This window comes from Orbicella franksi, chromosome 1, assembly GCF_964199315.1.
Source record: "Orbicella franksi chromosome 1, jaOrbFran1.1, whole genome shotgun sequence".
NCBI lineage: Eukaryota > Metazoa > Cnidaria > Anthozoa > Scleractinia > Merulinidae > Orbicella > Orbicella franksi.
In genome coordinates, this window is record NC_138145.1 from 18,776,977 (window position 1) to 18,801,186 (window position 24,210).

General features: G+C 38.3%; 2 protein-coding genes across 3 annotated transcripts in view; one reads left to right on the plus strand and one right to left on the minus strand.

The window, feature by feature from the left end:
• The window catches only part of LOC145494896 (ATP-binding cassette sub-family A member 2-like), a 39,793-nt gene extending 39,142 nt beyond the window's left edge, over positions 1-651 (plus strand). The window contains exon 43 of the mRNA XM_081474471.1: positions 1-651. Coding sequence (XP_081330597.1) covers positions 1-36 — 36 coding nt within the window. The 3' untranslated portion in view covers positions 37-651.
• Positions 652-2,506: 1,855 nt separating this feature from the next.
• Positions 2,507-24,210, minus strand: LOC145495065 (valine--tRNA ligase-like). Of its 2 annotated transcripts, XM_081474643.1 has the most exons (33): positions 23,861-24,210; positions 22,449-22,530; positions 21,999-22,075; positions 21,101-21,124; positions 20,310-20,437; positions 20,080-20,146; positions 19,381-19,478; positions 18,713-18,794; positions 18,069-18,188; positions 17,517-17,625; positions 17,314-17,402; positions 16,192-16,282; positions 15,702-15,844; positions 15,349-15,452; positions 14,728-14,809; positions 13,884-13,960; positions 13,223-13,313; positions 12,767-12,792; positions 12,338-12,417; positions 11,948-12,018; positions 11,168-11,398; positions 10,619-10,690; positions 10,276-10,354; positions 9,789-9,916; positions 8,679-8,834; positions 8,202-8,266; positions 7,731-7,866; positions 5,049-5,160; positions 4,841-4,925; positions 4,603-4,690; positions 4,226-4,339; positions 3,715-3,750; positions 2,507-3,397 (listed from the first exon to the last, which is right to left on the minus strand). In XM_081474643.1, the coding sequence occupies exons 1-33, from the start codon at positions 24,197-24,199 to the stop codon at positions 3,329-3,331; spliced, it is 3,351 nt and encodes a 1,116-aa protein (XP_081330769.1). In that variant the 5' UTR covers positions 24,200-24,210; the 3' UTR covers positions 2,507-3,328. The 2 variants fall into 2 exon arrangements, 1 of the variants encoding a protein (XP_081330769.1); XR_014050369.1 differs by lacking the exons at positions 2,507-3,397; positions 3,715-3,750; positions 4,226-4,339; positions 4,603-4,690; positions 4,841-4,925 and having other exon boundaries at positions 5,140-5,474; positions 7,477-7,866.

A 24,210-nucleotide genomic window follows, 5' to 3' on the forward strand; every position in this document is an offset into this window, starting at 1 on the left:
GCACGGCTCAGCTTTGAGACTTCCGAAGATTTATAATTGTTCTACAAGCCACACTTTGAAGTAGGATAATGAAGAAATTAGACTTTAGTCATCTCCTGAAAAAAATTGTTAACGTATCTAATGATAACTTGCGATCATACCTTCCTTATCCCTTTCAAAAGTTAGACGCCTGATCGAAGGTTAATCCAATGTCGTTGTATTGGGTTTATGATAGTTGTTAGTATGAATTTGACCAGATTTAGTGCCTGGAAAACGGGCAGCAAGAATCTATCAGTAGTTATATTTAACGTTACTCAACATAATGCATTAACTATTTATTTGTTGGACCATGAAGTTGTCCCTTGTGTTTTAGGTGGTGGGGTGGGCAGAATAAGCCAAATGGGTAAAAAAAGTAAGTTTGCTTAGGAGCTTTTCTCCGCTGAGTTAAAATGCAAGAAAGGGAACTTGTGTAGTTTGGCTAGTTAAAATGATTGTAGTTTTGCAGTTAGGATAATACTAAGATAACTGCAGGATTTCGAGAGGCACTTTTTATGTAAACTGCAAGCAAGCTATGCAGCAGCATTTTATACATACCGTAGATAGGGTACAAAAACATGCACTCTGTTGGGTGAACTATGGTAAAAAGGGAATAAATATTGAAGCATAAGCGCTCTCTACAATTGGGGAAAAATAATATTAAAATTTTGGTCAGTGTGATTTCACGTAAGTAATCAAATCAAGGGAAATAAAACAAGAATAAATCGTTGGATTGTTCAGTTCATGACGGTGTTATGATAATGATTGAAACTCACTCCAATTAATGGTGCATGCGAAGGAAACGCCAATGTGGCCATTTAAATGAAAGCCATCAAGCAAGACTTGCATGTGCTACTGGCTGTGCTGTACAGTGTGGGCTCTATCGTTCAGGAAACCTGAGTGTGACCATGCAAATGAAAGCAGTTCTTCTGAAGGGAGTGTACAGCCTGGTGGTTGATGAGCCCTAGGTATTTTGTTCCATATATAGGCGATGTCTTTCGACATGCCATCTTTCGACCTGCTATGTAACCTGGCCTAGTTAAAAATGTAAGCACAACGGACTTCTCTACGGTCGAACTCGAAATGAATGATGAAAGATTGATTTATTTGACATCAAATTAAGGTTAGGAGTATCAAGAAGCCATTCTGGCAGAAATAAGTCAACTGTTTTGAATGTTCACACGTTGCGAATATTAAAAGCGGCAGCGGCCCAATTCTACCGGAAGTCACTATTGAGAACCGATCGACCACACTAAATCGCTTGAATCATTCCGTAAATAGGGAAGCGTGCAAAGTCCAAAATCTTCTTCAGCCATTTGAGGTAGGTAATTATCATTTACTTGTCATTTCCTCTAATAATAACCGGAAAAACTACCAGTTTCACAGTTTAACGGTCTTTCATAGCATGTCGAAAGATGATCGAAAGATGTCGCCTATGCACGTAACACTGAAAGCGGGTGTAAGCAATCTATCAAGCTGCACTACATACTTTCATGTTGCTGCAGTTACATACGAACTTGAGCAGTTACGAAGAAAGCTGTAAAAAAGTGTACAATTAAATTTCAGCCCCCATACGTTCTCTACTCTTTTCCATATACACTTGAAACTCGTGAATTATCAAGTGATGAATACACGTGTACCCAACCTCGTTCCCAGGGTCTCTCTGGGGGCGGGGAGAGAGAGACCTTGTGAACGAGGTTGATGTGTACCGCGGTGGAAAAGATAGAAGAGTATGTGACAGGGTTGCCACCGGAACAGAAAGAAATCCCAGACTTTTCACTGACTGTAAAGCAATTATCACTGACCGTGCGGGATGATTATTCTGGCCATGAATCAACAAAACTAAGTATGGCTCAGATAATTTTTCAAACAAAAAGAGGACTGAAGAGGAATTTAGAAATTCCCTGACCTGATACAAAACTCCCTGACTTTTCCCTGACCTTGAATAAAATCTAAATTTCCCTGACCGTGGCAACCCTGTGGTGGATCTCGCTGTACAAGGAAGCTCTAACTTTACTGGAGAAAACCTCAATATGTGACCCTTCAAATCGACGCCATTAACTGTTTACTGTACGAAGTCATGGATAAAGTCCGCTTATAGCCCGGAAAATTAATGAACGGTAGTAGTAGTAGTAGCGTTTATTTTTCTGTGCTTCATGTCCGTAAGGGCTCAAGACAAAAGCGTTCAGGCGATAACGTGTCTAAATTCCATACTTTTCAAGTTATACATCAGTGACTTTAAACCTGTGGGAGATTACAGGGTAAGTACCGGCGAAACAACAGATCATGAACAGGACATGGTTATGGATAGATAGGCCATACACATAGAAGACCAACTGACTGCATTGTCCGACAAACCCTCCCGTGGAACCCACAGTGTAACAGATGCAGAGGCAGACCGCGTAGCAGCTGGAGAAGGGGCACAAAACGTACCACCCAGTCCGAGGGCTACTCCTGAACCGAGATGGAACGCCTGGTCACAGACGGGAGGGGGGGGGGGGGGGGATTGGAGCAGCTTATGCTCCGAAATACCCAGCAAACTACAAGGGTTTGAAACAGGAGCTCTAAAGTAAAGTTCAAATAATTGTAACAAGAGTATCGCTTTAAGTTTTCTTTATTGCATATTAAAATTCACGATTCTTCAGGATTCTTCTGGCAAAATCCACAGGGAAGAAGTCAGTTGCCCGCGTTAAATTACTAACCAGCATTTTAAGTAACCGAGCACGCAATAATTGAAATGAATGAAAATAATTGAATTGAAATTAATAGAAACAAGTTAAATAAATGAAACAATGAAACTAATATTTGGCTCAATGAAGACCATCTGTTGGTGTGTGTCGAGCTAGTTTTGGTTATAAAACCATAGTAAACTATTTAAAACCATTCTCTAGTTTAGAGTCGTGGGCATTCTGTGTCCGAAACGAGCCAACCGGCTAGTTACTGTAGTGCTCTAGAGTAACCTCGCCAGTCACGATCTTGTTCGAGGTCCGGCTTTGCATTGAGAGAGCAGGTAGCCGGATCCAGCAAAGACGTGCGGTTAGTTGGGGAACAGCACGACGAATGGTGAGTGGAAAAACAAGGAGCTGGGTGAGGGCGGTGAGGGACTAAGAGACTGGGAGACTGGGAATAGGTGTGAAGAACGAAGATCACAGGCATCCTCTTCCCATCTCCCAAGCCCCTAGCCTATCTTTTGCACGCCATTCTTCCCGCTGCCTCCTGAACAAACGCCTGGAACAGACTGACAGTTGTTGTAACTTGGACATTTTTATAGCATATCATTCATTGACTATCATTGAAGATGAACTGCGCTCTATTACTCTGCCATTTTAAAGGATGTGATAGCCTTCTCGATCTTTCCAAGCTCTGTCTCCAACTGTTTGAGCTGCAAATTAAAGAAAACAGTGCAAATATAAAAATAATCAAAATTTACAATAACTCACATTTTGTGCCACAAAACATGATTGGCTTCCTTCTCAAAAAGTGACTATTTTCTTTGTAAAAGTCGATGGGTCCGAAAGAAATCACTGCCACGTACTGTATCTATTACATGAAGTCTGATAAAAGAATAGCGCATTCGACCTTCTAGATGAGATTGCCCGCCTCACTATAAGGCTAACACAACAACTATTGGATAACCTAATCGCGGCACCCTTGATCGGGTAAGTGAGATCACGACTGCGAAAACCAAATGAGTCATACCTTTTCTGTATTCTGTTGTTGAACATTTTCCGGCACCTGAAACGATTGGAAGCACAGCAAATGTTACAATTAGCAGCAGAATCCCACCTTCTTTCGTCCAAGCCATGCTTGTAATGGAGCAAAGAGCGTAAGGAGCTAATCTCTGGAAAGTCGGACCAACAAATAAACCATGATGTCGGTGTTGGGCAAAGAAAAGTCTTCATTACGGTTGGTTCGATATGCGCTGCGACTCGTGTCAAAATACGTCTTATTCTTACTTCGCTGTTCGTTTTGATCTGCCAGAACCATTTGTCTCAAAATTTAAAAATTCCCCATGGCAAAGAAGGCGCGTAATTTTTTAGATTTTATAAACTGTACATATCTTTATTTCCCAGGGCCCCTATGGATCCCAGCCTCGTTGCTGAATGGGCTACTCTGGTAAAATAAAGGAAGTTACTCACTAACTCACAGGCTCAAAATGAGTTGTAAATTACTAACAGCAAATGCAGTTCTCTCGTTGGAAATGTTGTACCTTTGTAACGTAGTCGGCCATTTCCATGGCTTCTCTTAATTTTCCAAGCTGGCCGTTCAGTTTCTCCTTTTTGCTCTCCAACTTGGTGATTTCTTTAGCTACGTCCACCAAGCCCTGAAAATGAAGCAATGCGAGCGTCATTGTTATCGTTCGTGAGACAAGGAAAATGTTCAAATCGAGTAACCTAAGCGAATCGTTATGAACAGACCCGACTTGGAAGTCGAAGAGCAAAGTTTCAGTAATTTAGAGAGTGTCTAACCGCTAAGTCTAGCCTGAAACTTCGGAATAAGGCACAATCAGTCTATGCCGAGAAATGACCAAGGGAGAAGTCAAAAAGTGTGCCCAGAAGATACTCAGGGAGACTGTGAAGTATGTACCTTGAGAAGCACGTGTACTTCACACTTGTCTGACACGGTAGCCACGGCACATCCCTGAGGTGGCTTCTCTTCACACACAACATGAATCCTATCAGAAATATGAACAGCGAAAAAGTGAGTCTACTATGGACAAACAAAGAGCGAGTGTCAACACTCAACACTGATGAATCTTTCAAAGTAATAATAAGAAAGAGAGTGAGCGTGTGTAATCACACACCACGATTCCTGTCAAAGTTACCTCTCACTGGAGCTGAGTGTGCACGCTGTGTCCGTGTATTTGTTGACGGTTTCTGCCAAAGTCTGCTCGGAGAACACCACATACACTGCGCAGTAAAAATTAAATCTGGTTTTTTAAAACGTAACATAGCAGAGACGCGTGGCATCTTATGACGCCCCTAAATTTATAGCATGCCCAAGGCAAACGGATAAAACGACAAGGAAAATACCTTCAGGTTTGGCGCGCGTCAAATTATACTCCTGACGAATAGAACGGATTGTTTTCACAATACTTTGTAACAGACTCATCTCATCTTCAAGAGTCGTGTCTCTCCAAGGAAGCTGCGAATAAAAAAAAAACTTTATGCTTAGTACTCAAGGACCCCACTTCCAACAGGTGCTAGCCAGGCACACCTTAATGCACGTTACAGTTAGGTTTAGGTGGGTCAAGTCTGCATACGAACCAAGTGGCTCATCAGGCCGGACTTTATCCCGGTTTTTGTAGCATGAAGCGACTAGGAGTATTTCTACTCCCCCCTGGATGGCATGCTAGTCTATCGCAGGGCTACCCCCAGTATTAAATCACCGGTACCCATTTACACACCTGGGTGGAGAGAGGCACTGTGGGAGTAAAGTGTCTTGTCCAAGACTCAACCCTCCAAGTTGCGACCATTTTAGTCGCCATGGCGACTAGAATTTTGGAGCTGGCGACTAAATTAGAACGTAAGTCGCCAGCTCGGCGACTAAAATTAACGTTACCTGTGCGTCAGGAGCTTGAGCGGACTATCATCCGGAGCGAAAAGAAAAACGTTCTGAGCATTAAGAATTCACTTTGCAAAGCTAGTTGTTGTGGGATTTTAACCAACAGAAATGGAGACTGAATAAAATGAAATGTTACACGGTAAACAAAGATCAAGGAATTGCATTCAGTCGAGCTTGGGACGTGACGAAAATCGTTCCACTCGACTGAACTTTGGCACGTGACAATTTTACCTGGAAGCGTGAGACAGCACACGCAATCTGGTCATTTGCCATCGAAAAGAAGAGGAATTGCAAAAGCTTGGAAAGCTCGACGGTACAGGATCCACAATATATTTGAGATACATCCAGATGTATTTGAGAAACGTATTTTGTTTCAGTGGACACGAAAATACTTGACTTTACAGCAAACTTGAAAACACAAGGACGGGGGATTCTATAAATAAAAAAACTGTGATGAAAAGCGGCTCGCAGTTGTAAATAAATTTCACTTGTGTGAACGAACCTGGGTTTATTTTTAAATTGTCAAAGATTTCATCAATAAAAAATATCCGTCTTAGTGATTGCTCTAAAACTTGTGAAAGTATTTTCGCGTTGAGTATTCGCGTTCCGCGGTTCGCATATTAAATTCAAAACGACAAACAATTTGAGGTTGAACTTTTCTGTCCATTTCAATACAGTTTTTAATTTGCAGATGAAGTTTTATATCGTTTGCTTATTCAAGCAGAAAACGAGGTTGAACATTTAAAAAAGATCATAAGCGATAAGGTAAAAATAGTGTTCACTCTATGGCCTCAGCAAGAATTTGATGCCGCCTGGATAAACATTGGAAAACTTTCCGCCATTCACCTGCGAATGAGGCTATCTTATTTTAACTTGGTATAATCTGTGTCGTTTGCACTGCTTCTGTTGTGTGAATTATAAATGATATACACAAATATTTCTGTGTTTTGTGAAGCGACTTTTTTTCTTAATTTTCATCAAATATTTTTGCCGGAAAAATGGCGGTAAACATACGTTTCATTCATACATGCTTCATACATGCTGACGCTTTTTGATGGTTGATTTCACAACCAGCGCCAGCAGTGAAGGAATGATTCAAATCCTCAAAAAGATCAAGAAGACCATTTCTTCAATCAGAAGTCCATACCACATGTGGTTTCCAAGTTTTAATGCAGAAATATGGATTTCTGTGTGCTGGCTGTAGACTTGTAAATATGTGTCACTAGTATAAATTAAAAACAAAAAAACTTTATTTCATAGCATGAAAGTTTGAATTGTTTGGAGTGCTCAAGTCATTCCTAAGTTACCATTTAAGTGTGATTATAAAATATTAAAAACTCAAGCAAGAGTTCATAATGAAGATAGTCTGAACCTTTGGCTTTTGATATTTGTGGTGTTACTTGTAAATCGATGGAGCTAATTGAAGGCATGTACATTTGCATTATTATAACCATTGTGAAAGATTTATTGAAAGTGAAAGCCAATCAATTTAAAATGACTGAATGAGAACTGTGATCAACTCACAACACTGTTGCAATAATAGTATAGTACTATAGTAGTATAGTACTATAGTATAGTAATAGTATAATAGTACTTTTTCATTGTGATCAGAAACTATTTCATTTGATCATCAATCATTCCAATAAAAGCATATTTGAATCAACATTAGGTAGTTCTTTCACTGAACGGGACTTCAATTTACTTGGTGGTTCAAGGAAAATGTTATTAATAATACAGTTAGATAATAATAAGATTATCATTTATTATTAATTAATTATTAATTTACGCATATATTTTGGCGACTAAAATTTTTCACTGGCGACCAAACCTGTACAGTCAGTGGCCAAATGGCCACTAAGGAAAAAAGTTAACTTGGAGGGTTGCCAAGAACACAACACAATGTCCCCGGCCAGGGCTGGAGCCCGAACCGCTCGATTCGGAGACCAGCGCGCCTCCTCTCAGTTAGGTTTAGAGCTCCGGCAAGAAATATAAGTTTTGAGGAGTTTGAAAAGAAATTGATGCAGTATGATCATTACTGAAAACAGCCCAACGTTGTGGTGATAAATTCCAGAGTTAAACATTTTACACGAGATAATGCGTTCTATAAAAGGTACCTGCCCTCCCCACCTCCCTAATAACTCATCACCTACCTCTTCTGGGTAAGGTGTAACGCAAACACTTGGCGGTGAACTCTCAGTCCTGCGTGGTAATCGTTGATAAAGCTCCTCTGTCACGTAAGGCATAAACGGACTGAGAAGAATCAAACCATTCTCCAAACACGTGTAGCTTGGAAAGGTTAAGAAATATTACTATATATTACTTTAAATTCACTTCTTCTGATCTGCTGTACATGCATGTGTGACTCGAATTGGCTACAAACAGCCTGACAATTCGCAATATTCACGAGTCTGTACTGCAATTCAACAAGTAGCCTAAAGGTGGCAAAGGCGATTCCAGGTGACAGTAAACTCATACCAAGTTCCAGGCACAGGTTTTCACTACTTTAACCCGAATGCATTTTTGTAACTCCAAAAGTTGTAATGTTTAATAAGATAACATAGCTTATGGAGAGTGAAGTGGATAAAAAAAAAAGAGAAAATGAGCTGACATTGACAGGATACAGAGTGTTACGTGCTGTGTTGACAGTTTCCTTGTTGTCACTTTGTAGAACTGGTTTAAGGTATTCCTATAAAATAAAACAACAGAACTGAGAACGAACTAAAAAATCTTGGATTACTTGAAGGGTATGGCTGTACCCAGGAAAAACGTGCCTTTAAAGGGGTTCTATCGCTTCCTTTAGCCACGAAACGAGAAAGTTAACTTTAGTGTTCAAACCGGTCAGCAGCAGGGCTTCAGATACTTTGATCCATGTTATCTACTTTTAGTACATTTTTTTTCTTAGGAGAAATTCTCACATTGCTTTCAGACGAGGTTCAGTTACGCCCTTCTAAAAACCTTGTTTACAAGGTTATTGTTGCCAAGTCTATTGCCCCACTATGACACTGCTGCAACGGGAACATGTCTCGTGACCACAGGTCCAATTTACTGGTGGAAAGCTATTTCGACTTTATTTCTTATTCAGCTAAATAGTTCCTTACCAAATAAACGTCACACAGCTCGTACAGCCAAAAGTTGTAAATGGCCGTAGTAGCTGATGGGAAGTCATAATTCCTGAAGCCTTCATTGGCTGTTTTCTCCGCGTAGGATAACCGGCTCAAAATCCAGCGGTCTTCTGGAGTCTCGTTACCTATTAGCTATTTAAAGAGACAGAAAGACTCTTTAAATATAAGCTGATATTCTAATAGTTAAATACATTATTTTGAAAACTACTTTCTTCAACTTTTATTCTGAGACGTTTTCAGTACATAAAACACGATACATACAAGACAAATGCATCCAGCGCGCAAGCGCAGAAACGTCGCTCATTTGGCGGGAAAAACATGGTAGCCGTGACCCTGAACAGTTCAACAAAAGAAAGATAAGCTCCAACGTTTCAATTTGTAGTCACGAAACAGTGTGCTACATAAGTTCTTAAAAAGTATACGAGCAGTAAAATTGTTTTCGTGTGCAAGTCACTTCAATGTAAACCTCTGCCGTACAAGCAAGTCAAGTGATGAGAGGGTGTAAACAGATGAGGATCGTGAATTCAAACGACTTATTGAACAACACTTTATGTCTCAGCAACAGTAAGTGTTGAGTCTACGTATACCGTGCCGGGATAAGCTTGCTTCGTATAATTCGATCATTCAAGGTATGACTTCATATAAGTACATGTGACTTAATATGTCTTGTCAAAGAATTTGAACACAGTGACAGTCACGGTAAAAATACAATTTGCTAATTGTATTTTGTGTCATCAAGCTCAAAACTGTTGGCTACGTGTGTCAAATTTCCAGTAAGGGAAACAAGAAGAATTCCGTTTAAACTAAATGTAGTTCTTTGACGATTACTGACATTCATAAATATGAAGCCAAGTTTTCTAGGATGCATTCTTTTGCTTCACTGACTGATAATGGTTAATTCCCTCCATGAGATGCGCCTGCGGTGAATCATGGCAGTTGTAGTCATCAAAACAAATGTCCATTCCACCATGACTACCATGATTCCCTGCAGGCACGATTCACAGAGGGAGTTGGGCATTCTCCCACATGGTAAAATTTTCAATTTGTATACAAAACAATGATCGCCTTTTTCCAGCTCTATCTCACCTCTGGTTTGACGTTCGGTTTAAAGTCAGATCCAAGACCGCTAAGTGCGAACTTTGTGGCGTTCCACAACTTGTTGCAGAAATGACGATAACCCTGTACACGGAGTACGTCAAGATTGATGTCACGTCCTGTGGAACAAGTAAAGAGGATCACACAAACATGTCCGCATTGAAGAAAAGACTGAAAAGCACGCAGTCATCCAATGTACTAAAAAATAACGACTACAACTTGCAAAAGCCCTCTACGTAGTGTACAAAAACCAAGAATGTTTATATCCATTCTGATTGTTACACTTGTGTTGACCGGCTGGGAAAGCTTCCATCAAAGGAACAACAGCTTTCGAGAACACAGCACTTTATTCTCAGCTGACATGCAGCCCTGTTCGTTTTACACACACAATACGGCCCATGCGGAATGCCGCTGACCCCTATGATACGACGACAGAATTGTCTCTTATCGACAGTTGTACTCGTAAACGAGGACTTACCTTGCGCAGTATAAGCACAGAGTGCAAACCGCAAAGCGTCAGTGCCACACTCAGGAATTCCTTCAGGATAATCTTCTTTCTGTGAAGTACAAAGACGATGAGTTATAGTGACAATATTCTACTTTCGGGAAGCTCAGACTAAAACATGCCTAGGTCACCAAAAACCAGACAATGTTAACGGTTTGAATTCGACCAATGACGGATGAAATCAGAAAATGAAGATAACTGACGACGGAAATGGATCTATGCATTGGAATATGGACACATTTCTGAAACTCGAGGCAGTAGCATGGTTAAAATTAGTTTCAAATTTGACCAACCCTCAACAAAACCCACAACTAACCTGTCCTTTCTTAGCTCGCTCTACTTCCCTTGGATCCAGGTTGCTACTGTTCTCAAGCTGAAGGTGAAGTTCCTTGGAACAACAAAAACGCCATATTTAAGAAGGGGTCACTGAACAAAGCATAACGGACGCCAGTGACAACCAAAAATGATTTGTTTCTGCCGTGCTGAACTCGCACCTAATGCACACAGACTCCTTATTTGTGCTCGGAAGCTTGCAGATTGTTACAAAGTTACACTTGACGTTTTAAACTCCCAAGAGCAAAGTGAGATTTCGGAACTAACATTCATATAAATCTGTGGGGCTATTGGTAAGAATACATCATGTTTCGAGTTCTTAAAACAAGTGACCCTACGGAAATGTCTAAAGTGAACATTTGGAGCGTTTCTGAAAAATTGCTCCCAAAAAAGTGTGTTATGTTTTATGAGCTATGAAATGAATCTCTACGACGCCACCATCAGTATGTATATAGGATAAGCTGCAGAAAAAGGAAAAGGTGCTGCAATAACCTGCAAACAAAAAGGTGCTCTATAATTTTGTAACACTCACTTCCAGTGATACTCCCTTAATGACGTCAACGGGGTCAATAACATTCCCCAGAGACTTGCTCATCTTTCTGCCATGCGCATCTCGAACCATTGCGTGGAGAAACACTTCAGTGAATGGCAGCTGACCAGTAAGCTTGAGGCCCAGCTTCACCATCCGGGCAATCCAGAAGAACAGGATGTCGTGTCCAGTTTCTAAGAGCGTTCCAGGATAAAATACTTTATAATCATCAGTCTAAATGGAAAAAGAAAACACGATTACCAATCAGTTGCAATTTTGGGCAAAAGATTCGACGCTACGCAGATATCAAGGTATCTGACATTTCTTTTCTCCAATTTTTGAAAAGAGTCACTATATGCTCAGTAAGCATGAACATATTTAACACACATCTTGCTTGCATTTACTTTTAAGCGGGTGAGATTCTTTTGCACAAGGATCAGAAGTTAAGTGTGTCTTCAAACAAGTGGTGTGGTTAAGAACAGATGGCAGTCTGTTTCCACAAACCACTGTCCGGCGCAAATTACAACATCATCTCCTCGGCATTAGAGTTCAGACTATTAGACTACCAATCTTTTCAATTACAGTTCACACTAGTGGTCAAATTAGCACAAAAAAAAGTACTTAAAAATAATAGGGTATAGAAAGATTGGTAAAAACACAGTAAACAGCCCGTGAATCAACTCGGAACAGGAACTTCAAGTTCTCCAAACAGGAGTGACCTCTGACCATGACTTACAACCACGATAACTGCCTAGTGGACAAAAACTCGATAAGGAAACTGACCTCTTCTGGCCAACCAAATATGGAGAAAGGAAACAGGCCGGAGGAAAACCACGTATCTAATACATCTTCGTCTGCAACATAATTATAACAGAACAGTCGAGCATAAACATAAGATTTATCATCAAACAACTGATTGTACAACTTCCGTTGCTGACCACGAATTCTAGAAAACTTGCTACTACTCTTTTTCAATTTCTAACGCAGTTGTTCCTCTCATACGGAGTATTATTTTATGGGCTTTTAGAATTTGAGATTCTTTACAGATGAAAAGTCCAGAACAAGTCAATTCATTGTCAACCTTTCTTACGAAAATCGGCGAATCATCCATCAGCTTTTCGAGATCAGAAATTCTGACGGACCTGCTTTACTATACTTATTCACTTTCTGTACCTTGTTTCAGAGTGATCTTTTCAGGGGCTACATTGAACCTTTCTGCTGCTTTCTTTAGCACTTCCTCTTCTGTCCGACCGCTAAATAAAGTAAAAAGCGACATAAAACATTGAAACTGATTTTGATTTAAAGACATACCACCTTGATACATTCCATTTTCGGGGATCCAATTTTGTACAAAGTTGAGAAAAACAAAACAAAACAAAAACAACAAAAAACAGAGACTTTTACCAGCTAGTTAAATCAGAATTTTTAAATGTTCTTTATTGTTTTTTTTAGAGCAAAGCGATTTCAAATCAGCACCCAATTGAAATCACTACCTGTAGCTATTGTGACAATAGCTATACAATTTACGACGAACGTGAATTCCAGTAAAAGAGCAGTACAACAAATCCATGGTCTAGTGCACAAAATAGTTCTTCCATTTACCTGACCCAGTATTTACCATCCGTATCCTGAAAATAGAGATTCATATAGTCAGCTTTTCTAGGCAAGGAACTTAGACTTTTTTGCATTACTTTAAAGGGAGCCGCGTCACGATATTTTCATTCATTTGTGCGACTCACAAAGGCTTTCGAAATATAGACAACCTGAAACTAAGTTAGACAAACACCAAAGGGACAATAATAAACCAAAGAGAGGGATAGAGAACACTACGACGGACTTGAACTTAAAAACTTTACTTTAGATTTTTGAGGATGCGTAAATCGTGTAGTGGATCGTTTAAAAACTACAAGCAGGTACAACAACAACAACAACAACAACAACACAAATCGACAGAGGAAGAAAATGAAATTCAATTCACACAAGTACGATGGAGATTGTGGAACGAATATCTATAACAATCAGAGATTTAAATGATGGTTAAAAACAGAACCCTCTCACCTCCCCTGACGGAACAGATGGATCATCAACAGTCACAAAGTATGCTGGGATACGATGGCCCCACCAAAGTTGTCGGGAGATGCACCAGTCCCTAGGGGAAAAAACATTCTGGAGTTAGTTAGTTTTGGTTTTGACATGACAAGCAAAATAACAAGCGGTGAGAACTGGTAGAATAGATCGGTGCTCTTCCGTAATGGGAGATATGATTGATAGACTGATTGCAATAGTAAACATCATTTAACAGCCAGGGTTCCTTTCATTTTTCTTAAAAACGTTATTCCCATTTATAATGTATCTTGTAAGGTGTTGGTTGTTTGATAAAATTAAACAAAATCTATATTACAGTGTAATATTTGGAATTAAAAAATAGTTCTTGAGAAAATCATTGAGTGGGTTGACACGTTCATTTTTCAGCTGTTATTATTTAATATGGCAAATTCCCAATGCAATGTTAACATGACAATTATTATTATTATATTTTTTGATGAGGATCAGAAAGTGTGTGAGTCTTCAACCAAGTGGTGTGGTTAAGAACAGATGGCAGTCTGTTCCCACAAACCACTGTCTGGCGCAAATTACAACATCACCTCCTCAGCATTGTATTACTGTTGTTTTCACATGCTCATCAACATTAGTGAAGGCCACTGAAAACGTTACTAACCTACAATTCTCGAGCCAGTTGTACCACACCTTTTCATGCATGCTTGGAATGATCTTCAGGTCTCCATTTCGAACTGCCTGCAGGTAAAATTAGTCAAAGATCCAAGCATCAAGAAGAACTCAATACTTAAGTAACGGTTGTGCAACTGGTTCAGAAACTCTCTCCTTTGAAATTCGACAAACTTGCCAGGAGATGATGTCATTTCAAATTGCAGAAAACAAGTAAGATCTGTTTCATGCCTGGCAAGTAATCAGTACTGTCACTTACCTTCAGTTGCTGATTTTTACTGATTATTTTTGTAACACTATCAATTGAAATGTGGAGGCTTCATCTATGTGTACCTATAAATCATGAAAAACCCTCCGCCCCTCTGGGCCAGATACAGATTCTAGAGATGGGGGTTCAAGATACGGACTGTAGGGAATCCAGGGGCATCCCACCCAAGAATATTTTTTAAATTGAGGTCCTTGGAAATGGGATTTTTGGCATTATGAGGCCAAGACAGCACATCATAATGTCTCATTTTTAAATTTAGGGTGTTCAACCGAACCCCCCTAGAACCACCCCAGCTCCCTAACAGGGTTGCCGCAGGTAGGGATAACCAACTGCCAGTGAAAATCATTGTTTACTTTATGATCTTGGCTGGCTACTCTGCCAGGCTATTTGTCTGATTTTCTAGAATAAGATGGCAAAATCAAGTGCCTGCTCAAACAACAAAGCCACCAACTTCAAAACTTTGTGACAATCCCGGTTCTTAAGATAAATGAACTGTTTTCTATACATGTACAGCTACAGAATCAGAGTACAAATACATGTACACATGGTAATTTAGTGCTTTATGTACCTTCACAGCCATGTCTGCCATTTCCTGACAGTCAACATACCACTGAGGTTTGATGAGGGGTTCAACAATGTCCTTGGAGCGACTAGAAAAAGAAATGAAAGAGTGTAAATTAATCATGTCCAGATACATTGAATTTGCCACCAGTAAGTTCGAGTGCGGTAAACTTGGTGTTAACATTGTCTTATGTTAACATTCTCTCCTGTACACGGTAAGTGCAATAATTCAATAATTTGCCTACTCTACATGGTTTAAGAAATGCCAGTTACAGTGTACATGTAAGTTACAATACTACAAATATTGATTCCATCACTAAAAGGGCTTCTTGTGGAAGAGGATCAGAAGTTAAGTGAGTCTTCAATCAAGTGGTGTGGTTAAGAACAAATGGCAGTTTGTTCCCACAAACCACTGTCTGGCGCAAATTACAACATCATCTCCCCTGAAAACATACACATCAATAACATTACAAGTGCTGCTGGTTATCTAAAATTCTTACAACAGTACGTTATTTTCTGCTAAGACTGATGTAAAATACTGATTAATACATTGTCTAACATGTGAAGAAGAATGTACAGTTATCATCACTGAATTATATGAAGAGAATTACCTTGGCTTGCAACTTACCTACAGACAGGAACTACCATCTGATTGTCATCTGTCTTGATAAACAAACCTTTGGCAGTTAAAGCATCAAGTATAACCTTCCTGGCATTAAATCTTTTCAAGCCCTTCAAATGAAAAACAATCAATTAATATCATGTTCCATACATACGGTATTAAAAAATTAACAAATTTAAATGATTAAGATAATTAGTTAGATATTATTTCCAAGAACATTTGATCATTGCATCTTCTCTTTTGATCCATCTGTCCTTGATCTATCCATTTGCATGTCTAACTTTCCACATTTCACTCAGTCATGTTGTTTTTATTAATACTTTGTTGTTACAGATGTGACACAATGAGAGGCAACTAACTGCAAAGTGCTGAAACTCTGGATAATAATCCTTGAGATTTTTTATGTTTCCACTATCATCAATCATGGTGACAAATGGCAGGTTGTGTCTTTGACCCACTCCATAATCATTGTGATCATGAGCTGGAGTTATCTTTACAGCACCTTAAAAATAGAAAACAAGAAAGACTGACTGGATTTAGATTGACTTGATTATGCTACCGCATAAAAATGAATACTAATTAACCATATTTAAGGTTATTTCAGCCTCTGAGAGGAGGCCCCATGCTCAAAAAAATGCTAATGCTCAAGAAACGCTGACTAAATGTAAACTGCTACAATGCCCTTTGGTCCAAGAACACATGGAATCCTGACACATGCGCATAGCTCAACAATCCACCTCTGACCACAAAGGTAAGACTCATGCTCCTTGTTGTTTACTCCATTAAGTTGCATTTAACTGCATACAATTTTTAACAGTATTGCACAATCCATAAATGACTGTTACATACCTGTACCAAATTCAGGATCAACCACATCATCGCAGATGATTGGTAGTTTACGGTTACAGAATGGGTGAAGAGCAAACTTTCCATGGAGGTGCTAGAATGAAACAGTTGAATTACTCCTCCATAAACTCAGCTTTACTAATACTAATACTCATACTCATACTCATACCCCCTTCCCCTAGCTATTAGATGTTTGTTTGCTTTTTCGTTTATGTTGTATATTTAAGTTTTCCTTTTCTTTTAGTTTTTTTCTTTCTCTTTTTCTTTCTTTGTTGTTTTTTATCCTCTTTGATTTAATTGTACCTAATGTGTGTTGTCAGAATTAATTAACTATTTTATCTTATTTAGTTTTCCTAATGTAAGTAAGTGACACCTGGCGTAAATAAGTAATGTACATTGTAGTATCAATGTAGCCATAGGCTGCAGAGTACTTTGTTATTGTAATTTGTAATTTGTGATACGTGTACATGTAGTTTGTTTAAGATGTGTTACGTTAAATAATAATAATAATAATAATAATAATAATAATAATAAAATACTAACACTAACACTAACACTAACACATAACACCGACACCGACACCGACACCGACACCGACACCGACACTAACACTAACACTAACACTAATAATACTAATACTAAATTCTAATTCTAATTCTAATTCTAATACGAATACCAATACTAGTAATGATAATACCATGTATCTTCAAGTATTGGGGTTTGTATCGAGGCAGAATGAAGGACTTATTCTATGTATGTTCATAAAAAGGATGTAAAATGTCATTCTACTCAAGAGATGAACCTCTCTCTAAGCAGAAATCCAGATTCATTCCAGCCATACACAAGCACAATAACTTAAACTGTCCCCTTCCTAGATGGACACCTTTCCCCTTGCTAGGCACCTATTCTGGTCCTAAGGGTGTTCACAAACAGAAAGACTGAGTGTACAAGTGTTTTCTAAGCTGGATAAAAGTTTCTAACTGTGATGGTAAGGTCCTCCTTTTAGCCTGACTACAAGAATTTATTTTGAAAAGGTGAAGAGAGATTGGGGAGAGGTTACAAATTTGCCACTACTGCAGTTGGAGAGGTTAATTGAAAGCTCAGCCAAAAGCATTCCTTCCTTACTTTGTATCTTGGATCATCTGGATGCACTGCTATGGCTGTGTCACCTAACATGGTCTCTACACGAGTAGTAGCAACTACCAACTTCTCCTCTGCAATGTGCATAATTGCAAACACAAACAATAATAGTTTATTATTACATACTTAAACTTTTTGTTTTGGCTTCACAATAAGATATAATCGTTCTTATCACTGACAATGTTTACCTGAATCTTCAACTGGGTAGGCAAAGTGCACCAAGACTCCAAATTCAATTTTGTTTTCATAACCAGGAACAGGCAACAGTGTCCTTCCTGGTAATTCCTTCTTGTCAACCTATAATAAATAAAAATAATAATAAAATGAGACCTAGCTAAAGAGCAAGGCCTCTGCTGAGACCCTTGCCATCATTTTAAAACAAAGCAGCCATAAGACAACCCTGATTCCATTTTGCATTGTTTTTCTCTACAAAGCATATATTTGGAAAGGGAGATTTGCTAGAGGTACATGTATATCCCCACCGCCAAAAAATGTTTGAATATCAAGGTAGAAAATTCATGAACTTGGCATGTGACAATGTGCTCTGCTGTACTTTTTGCTCCCACTCAATACATTGTATCTTAGAGCCAGTATTTTTCAGTATCTCGATTTATAGTTTGAACATAATTTTCTAAAAACAGTTCTCTCATATATTAAGATATATGTGACATATGTTACACCCTTTTTTTAATTTTAACCTCGGGCATGAAAAATATCATGTGCATATATGGAAACTGTACCTCAATATCAGAGATGGCAGAATTTAAAGTACAAGACCAGTTGACCAGCCTCCTGCTTCGATAGATAAGGCCTTGATCGTGTAATCTTACAAATGCTTCCTTTACAGCTCTGCTAAGCTTCTGTAATGGGAATCAGAAAAAAATTGTATTACGTTACTTTTTTTAGCTTTTGAATAATATAACTGAAGCAAGGTGAGAAACCATGTAATTAATTACTTTCTTGCTACTCAAAGTTTAGTTACTAACACTGTTTCAAACTGTTCTCCATAAAGATAAATAAATACTCTTATCTACATGTTCGTCATATCCCAACCACAGTCGGTCTTGCATAAAGTTAATCCTCCCATTACAGTGTATTATTTTATGAGAAAGTTCTAGACTGTTTCTGTGAAAGTAGTCGTACATTTGGACTGCAGTGCAAACTAAAAAATATTAACTATTGACCTGCTCTTAGCCAATCACAAAGAAGTAATTTTCTTACTCATAATTATAAACATGGCTTAATATAAGTTGCTAGCATCTATATAGTGCATGTTCCAAGCAGTTTTCACTCATGAATACAAGTTACTGATGAATACAAGTAATTGATACTTCAAAAAAAAAAAAAACATCAAGATTGTTTTTCACGACAATAATTCACCTACAGGATCCATGGTGAAGCAAGCTCTGTCCCAATCTACTGAGACTCCCATCATTCTCAACTGCTGATAGATCCGGTCACCCTTTCTGGTGGCAAAATAGATTTTAATTGTTCTTAGTCATAATTAACATTTACGTATCAGGTTACAGTTACACAAAATACGATCATGTACATGTAGTTTTAGAGCAAAGAATGCAATTCTGTTGAAATTATTTTAATCAACTGCACTACAAAATTATTATGTCTTCTAATATACATGCAAGGGTTTCTGAAGCTTAGAACACTATAATTTGACTATCTATTCAGTGCATTCATCCCTACTGAAAGGTCTGGACCTTTTCAGCCCTTTCCCTTTTCCTACTCCCAATACCAGCATTACCCGTACATTGAATACTTGACACTTGCCATGGGAAAACAGGGAAAAAGGTGAATGTAGTTACCAACAATACATAGTCACACCAAAATGAGACACTAAAAAACAGGGAGTGAAGGACATGGTATGCTGGCTACTAACACCTTACTAGGATTTTTCTTTTTAACATTAGGATCACACATTCTTCAATCAAATAATGTTTATTTGGTAACAGGGATCAAACTATTTACAGTAATATTTACTGTAACTAAAGTTAGGTGATTGGTGAGTCAACTACATAAGTTGACCTGAATTCTTACTCATTCTTCCATTTCCACACTGCCTCCACAAACTTCTCTCTTCCCAAATCGTGCCTTGATATGCCTTGTTCACGCATCAACTTTTTTTCCACAACAACCTAAAGAAATAATAAATTTACTGTATTAGAGGTAATAATAATAACTAGCTCTTCCATTCAGAGTGATCTAAATAAGGGTGCAGCAAAAACAAATTGTCAGGCTTGTCCTTTGGGCAATTTCTGCCTAAGGTATAGTCTGCATAAGAGCCAGGTGGCCCATCACTTAATAAGCATGAAACAACTAGAAGTATTTCTACAACCCCCTGGATGAGATGCTAGTCCACCGTAGGGTTACCCCCGACATTAGATTTGCCAGTATCCATTTCCACACCTTGGCAGCGAGAGGCACTATAAGAGTAAAGTGTCTTGCCCAAGAGCACAATGCAATGACCCTGGCCAGGGCTCAAACCCAGACTGCCCAATCCAGAGTTGAGCAAACTAACCATGAGGCCACCGCACCTTCTTGCCTATGATGTGCTAGCCTTGTCACTAGCCCCCCCCCCCCCCCCCAAAAAAAAAGTTTGTCTCTTACAGTACTTCTGTAGTTTAACTAGCATTTCTTCTAGAATTTTCCCAAGAAACTTCCCTCTGGACAAAATCCACTAGCACTAGGCTATCGAACAGGACTTCACTTGCACACTGAAATTAAACTGCTTTTTACCTGTGTGGCTATTCCTGCATGATCACACCCTGGGTTCCACAATGCAGTCTTTCCAATCTGTCGATTCCTAAAATATAAAGAATGATAATGAGAAAAAATTGAAAAAAAAAATTTTGCAATAAAAAAATGCAAAACTACATGTAAAATACAAGATATAATATTATTACTGCATGGCTGACAAATACTAAATATGCATTTATGAGCTATTTACAATGTAAGTGAAATCTCACCATCTTGTAATACAATCCTCCACGGCATTTGTAAGGGCATGACCAAGATGAAGTGATCCTGTCACATTTGGGGGAGGTATACACATCATAAATAAACCACGTGGATTGGGTTCTTGGAGGTTCTTGCGCTGTTTCCCAAAATAAGTTGCAATGTAGTTAGAAAAGTCTTTGACATTTATTACTACAAGTACATAAAGAAATTTTTCATTCTAGAAAAATTTTGAGAACTTGAAAAAAGATCAAACTTTGGGAGATTACAAACCAAACTCTTTACATGGCATAACCAGGCGATGTAAGGTTCATCAATCACCATCATGTTCATCATACTACAGTGGAGCCTCAGTGTAATATGAAGGGCCAAGGGACTGGCAAAATATGTTCACTGAAACAAGGTTTTGTTCTATCGAGGTTCCTTTTAATATAATTTACTGTTACTGGAGCAAGGAATATCATTCATTATATCGAGGACTTAGTTATAGAAAAGTTCATAAAATTGAGGTTCCACTGTATCATGATACGAATATTAATACTGTATAGCACATCAAAAATCAGAAATATTCATTTCAGAGATTAGTACTTTACAAGTATGCAATTTGCATGTGTCAAAAATTTAGGCAATCACCTGAAATTATTGTGAGCAGCCTACAAAATCAAATTTATATACCCTCTGTCAGTATCTTTACATACGCATTCTGTATATTGTAAAATTCAGACAGACCAATAATAATCTTGTGTTTCTTTTTTGATGGACTTGTGAACAAGTACAAGTATAATGTAGTGTAATTCCTTACCCCATACTCAGGCTTGAAAAACCCCTACAAATGGAACAGTAATAAAATTTTAGATGATATGGTAACCATGAAATAGGTAATTAATTATTTTTGCAACAGACTATCAATACTGAATTATGTAATTAATTATTATTCCAACAGACTATTAATAATAATAATTGTTAAAAGACTATTACACATGACTCAATTATAAAGGATTAACAAATAGAGTCAACACAATCATACATTACATTGCACATTTACACGCCAGTCATATGCACTATTAAAAATCAGTATTTTACAAAATAAGCAATTACAGTAACTCCCACGATCAACATTAGTAAAAGTACTAAAATATGGAGACATGATTGATCAACACAGATATATACACAACTTAAGCAGTTGTGAAATTGAAGCCCGAAAAAATTCAGGCTTGAACAGATATTTCAAATTCATGACCTCTGCGATACCGGTGCAAGGCTGTACCAACTGGGCTATGAAGCCAAAAGAGAGCTGGTCACAATGCGAGTACATGTAACTCACAATGTAACTCACAATGTAATTCAAAACGTGGACTGTTGGCAGATGACCATTACTGGGCCATAACAATCTGGTTGTATCAACAGGTCGGTTAAACAGGGCAAGCTTAAATTATGATACCATTTCTAACCCCTTTAAATGATGTGATAGCATACAAGTAGCATCAAAATAATATACACATATATTTCGTTTAGCTCATTATTACCTTATTGTGGATACACACTCAGATATATTTGGAATGACTATAACATTAACTACAGCAATGACCAAGTAAAATTTTATGATTAAACCTTTTAAGTTAGTTTGTGAAAGCTGGTGCTTCAGATATCATTGAAAACAATTATTGTACAGTAATTACTTCCTGAATGCATGACCTTACCTCCTTTTCCCACCAGGCATACCATGCTGCTTCCACATATGTAGGACTGTAACTATCTGGCATTGCTCCACTAACATCTTACAGAAGACGAATAAAAAACAACTCAGTTTAATACAATTACAATCTTTAGAGAGGAAGCCACATCAGCCTGAGCTGGTTTTCATGTAGGTCCTCCATCTTGATTAAGATCCTATAGCCTGAAAGCTGCAAAAGGATCGAGACGTTGATGCCATGTAATGATGTATATTGATTGCAGGTCTTACTAAAAGCAGAGTGAGGACTACATGTATGTGACCTACATTCTTGGAATGTTTACCAGCTAGAGTTATCTGAAAGCTGCAAGCTTAATCTTTAAATTAGTTAAAGTATTATTTACTAATTTACTACTTAATTAAATACACATGTACCAAGAAAGATTCAATAGCTCTTCGCAAGTTTTAATTTGATTACCTTTCTTTTCTCCTGGAGCTGTTGGTTTGTCATACACAAATACTTTCTTTGTTGTTTCTTTCTTCTTTTTATCTTTCTTTTTCTAAACAGAGAACAAAATACTAAGTATCTTACCACATCAAAATGTCTGTCAAGTAACATTACACCTGCTTTCAGTGTTGCGTACATAAGCAACATCTTTCGATCATCTTTTGACATGCCATCTCTCAACATGCTATGTAAATGGCTGGAAGACCTTTTAATGGTGAACGTGGCAATTTTTATTCTGGTTATTAGCAGAAGGAATGACAAATAAATGACAATCACTGACTTAGCTCAAATGGCTGAAGAAGATTGTGGACTTTGCATGTTTCCTGATTTACAGGATAATTTCAAACAATTTGAGTGCAGTCGATTGGCTCTCAATAGTGACTTCTGGTGGAATTGGGCTGCTATCGCTTTTAATATTTGAAAGGTGTAAACATTCAAAACAGTTGACTTATCTCTCACAGAGTGACTTCCTGATACTTTCAGCTTTACTCTGATGTCAAATAAATCCATCTTTCACGACTAAAAGTCGAGTTCGACCATAAAGAAGTCAGTTGTGCTTAAATTTTTGACATAGGCCAGGTTATGTGGCATGTCGATAGATGACATGTCAAAAGGTGGCTGAAAGATGTCGCCTATGCATGTGATACTGAAACTGGGTATAATGAAGACTACATGTACTCCTCGTGCAAAATCTGATTGTATGAAACACATGACCTGCTAACTGAGTGAAGGCCTAACACATTGAGGCCCCGTCAGTAACCCAGTCAATATACATTAATGTATTACATCAACATTAGTTCTGTGTTTCTATCAAGTTATAGAAATCCACTTTTAAACCTTTTAGCATGCATATATTCATTGGGCTATTTTCTAAAGGAGTTTTTTTAAATGTGAAAATGAGTCACTTAGCTTTTGTTTGGGTCAGAATAAAGTGGCTGTAATAACAACCTGGCATAACATGTAACATATAATCTGTACACAGAAAATTATTTTTCTTTTCAGAGTTATTTGACTTGAGAGCACATCTTCACTTGTCTCACTTTACTAAGTTGGCATACCAACTTTTCTTTCTACATCTTACCCCTCCCCTCCCCTCCCCTAGGACAGTACAGGGGTGATGCAACGTTGTGAAATCCGATCACATAAACATCAGTTAATATTTTGTTGCTGGTAGCCTTGAAGAACATGTTAACTTTAACTCAAAAGTCTAGGTATCTGTGTTTTATTCTATTTCAATCCCATGCACACACTATCAAAATTTGTTGTGGCAGCCAGTCACCCATGTGCGAGTCGAAGTAACCGAAAGGATACAGAAAGGCTAACTCACTTTGATTGTCAATCCCTTAAGAAACACCTTTCAATTAAAAACCCCCTATAATTACCTGATTCTGGTTTTCCATCAGAGCTGCCTCTTTCTCCTTCTTTTTAGCGAATTTTTCCATCTTCGCCTGTCTCTGAGCCTCTTTCTTGAGCTGGCTCGCAGTCTTCTCAACCACGCCATTTGCGGTCGAATTACCCTGATCCATGGTGCTGCAAATCAGTCTACTTGAAACTCTCACTGGGAAGGTTTTTGTAACAAATTCCGAGCTATTTTTAGTCCAAATTCTCTGAGTTGATGAAATCAACCGAGTGAATTTCATGGACTTCTTTCCACGCCGGCATCCGCCATTGATTTTCAGCCCGCGATGACTCACGGGAAGATTTCGGTTGTGTTGGATCATGGGAAACACAG

What these genes read in the sequence shown, in the direction of transcription:
- LOC145495065 (XM_081474643.1), bottom strand. Translation starts at nt 24,199, where the DNA reads ATGATCCAACACAACCGAAATCTTCCCGTGAGTCATCGCGGGCTGAAA. An exon ending in TGATCCTGAATTTGGTACAG is followed by an intron (nt 15,845 to 16,191) that starts GTATGTAACAGT and finishes TCTATTTTTAAG; the next exon opens with GTGCTGTAAAGATAACTCCA. An exon ending in TGGCCGACTACGTTACAAAG is followed by an intron (nt 3,751 to 4,225) that starts GTACAACATTTC and finishes CAATCGTTTCAG; the next exon opens with GTGCCGGAAAATGTTCAACA.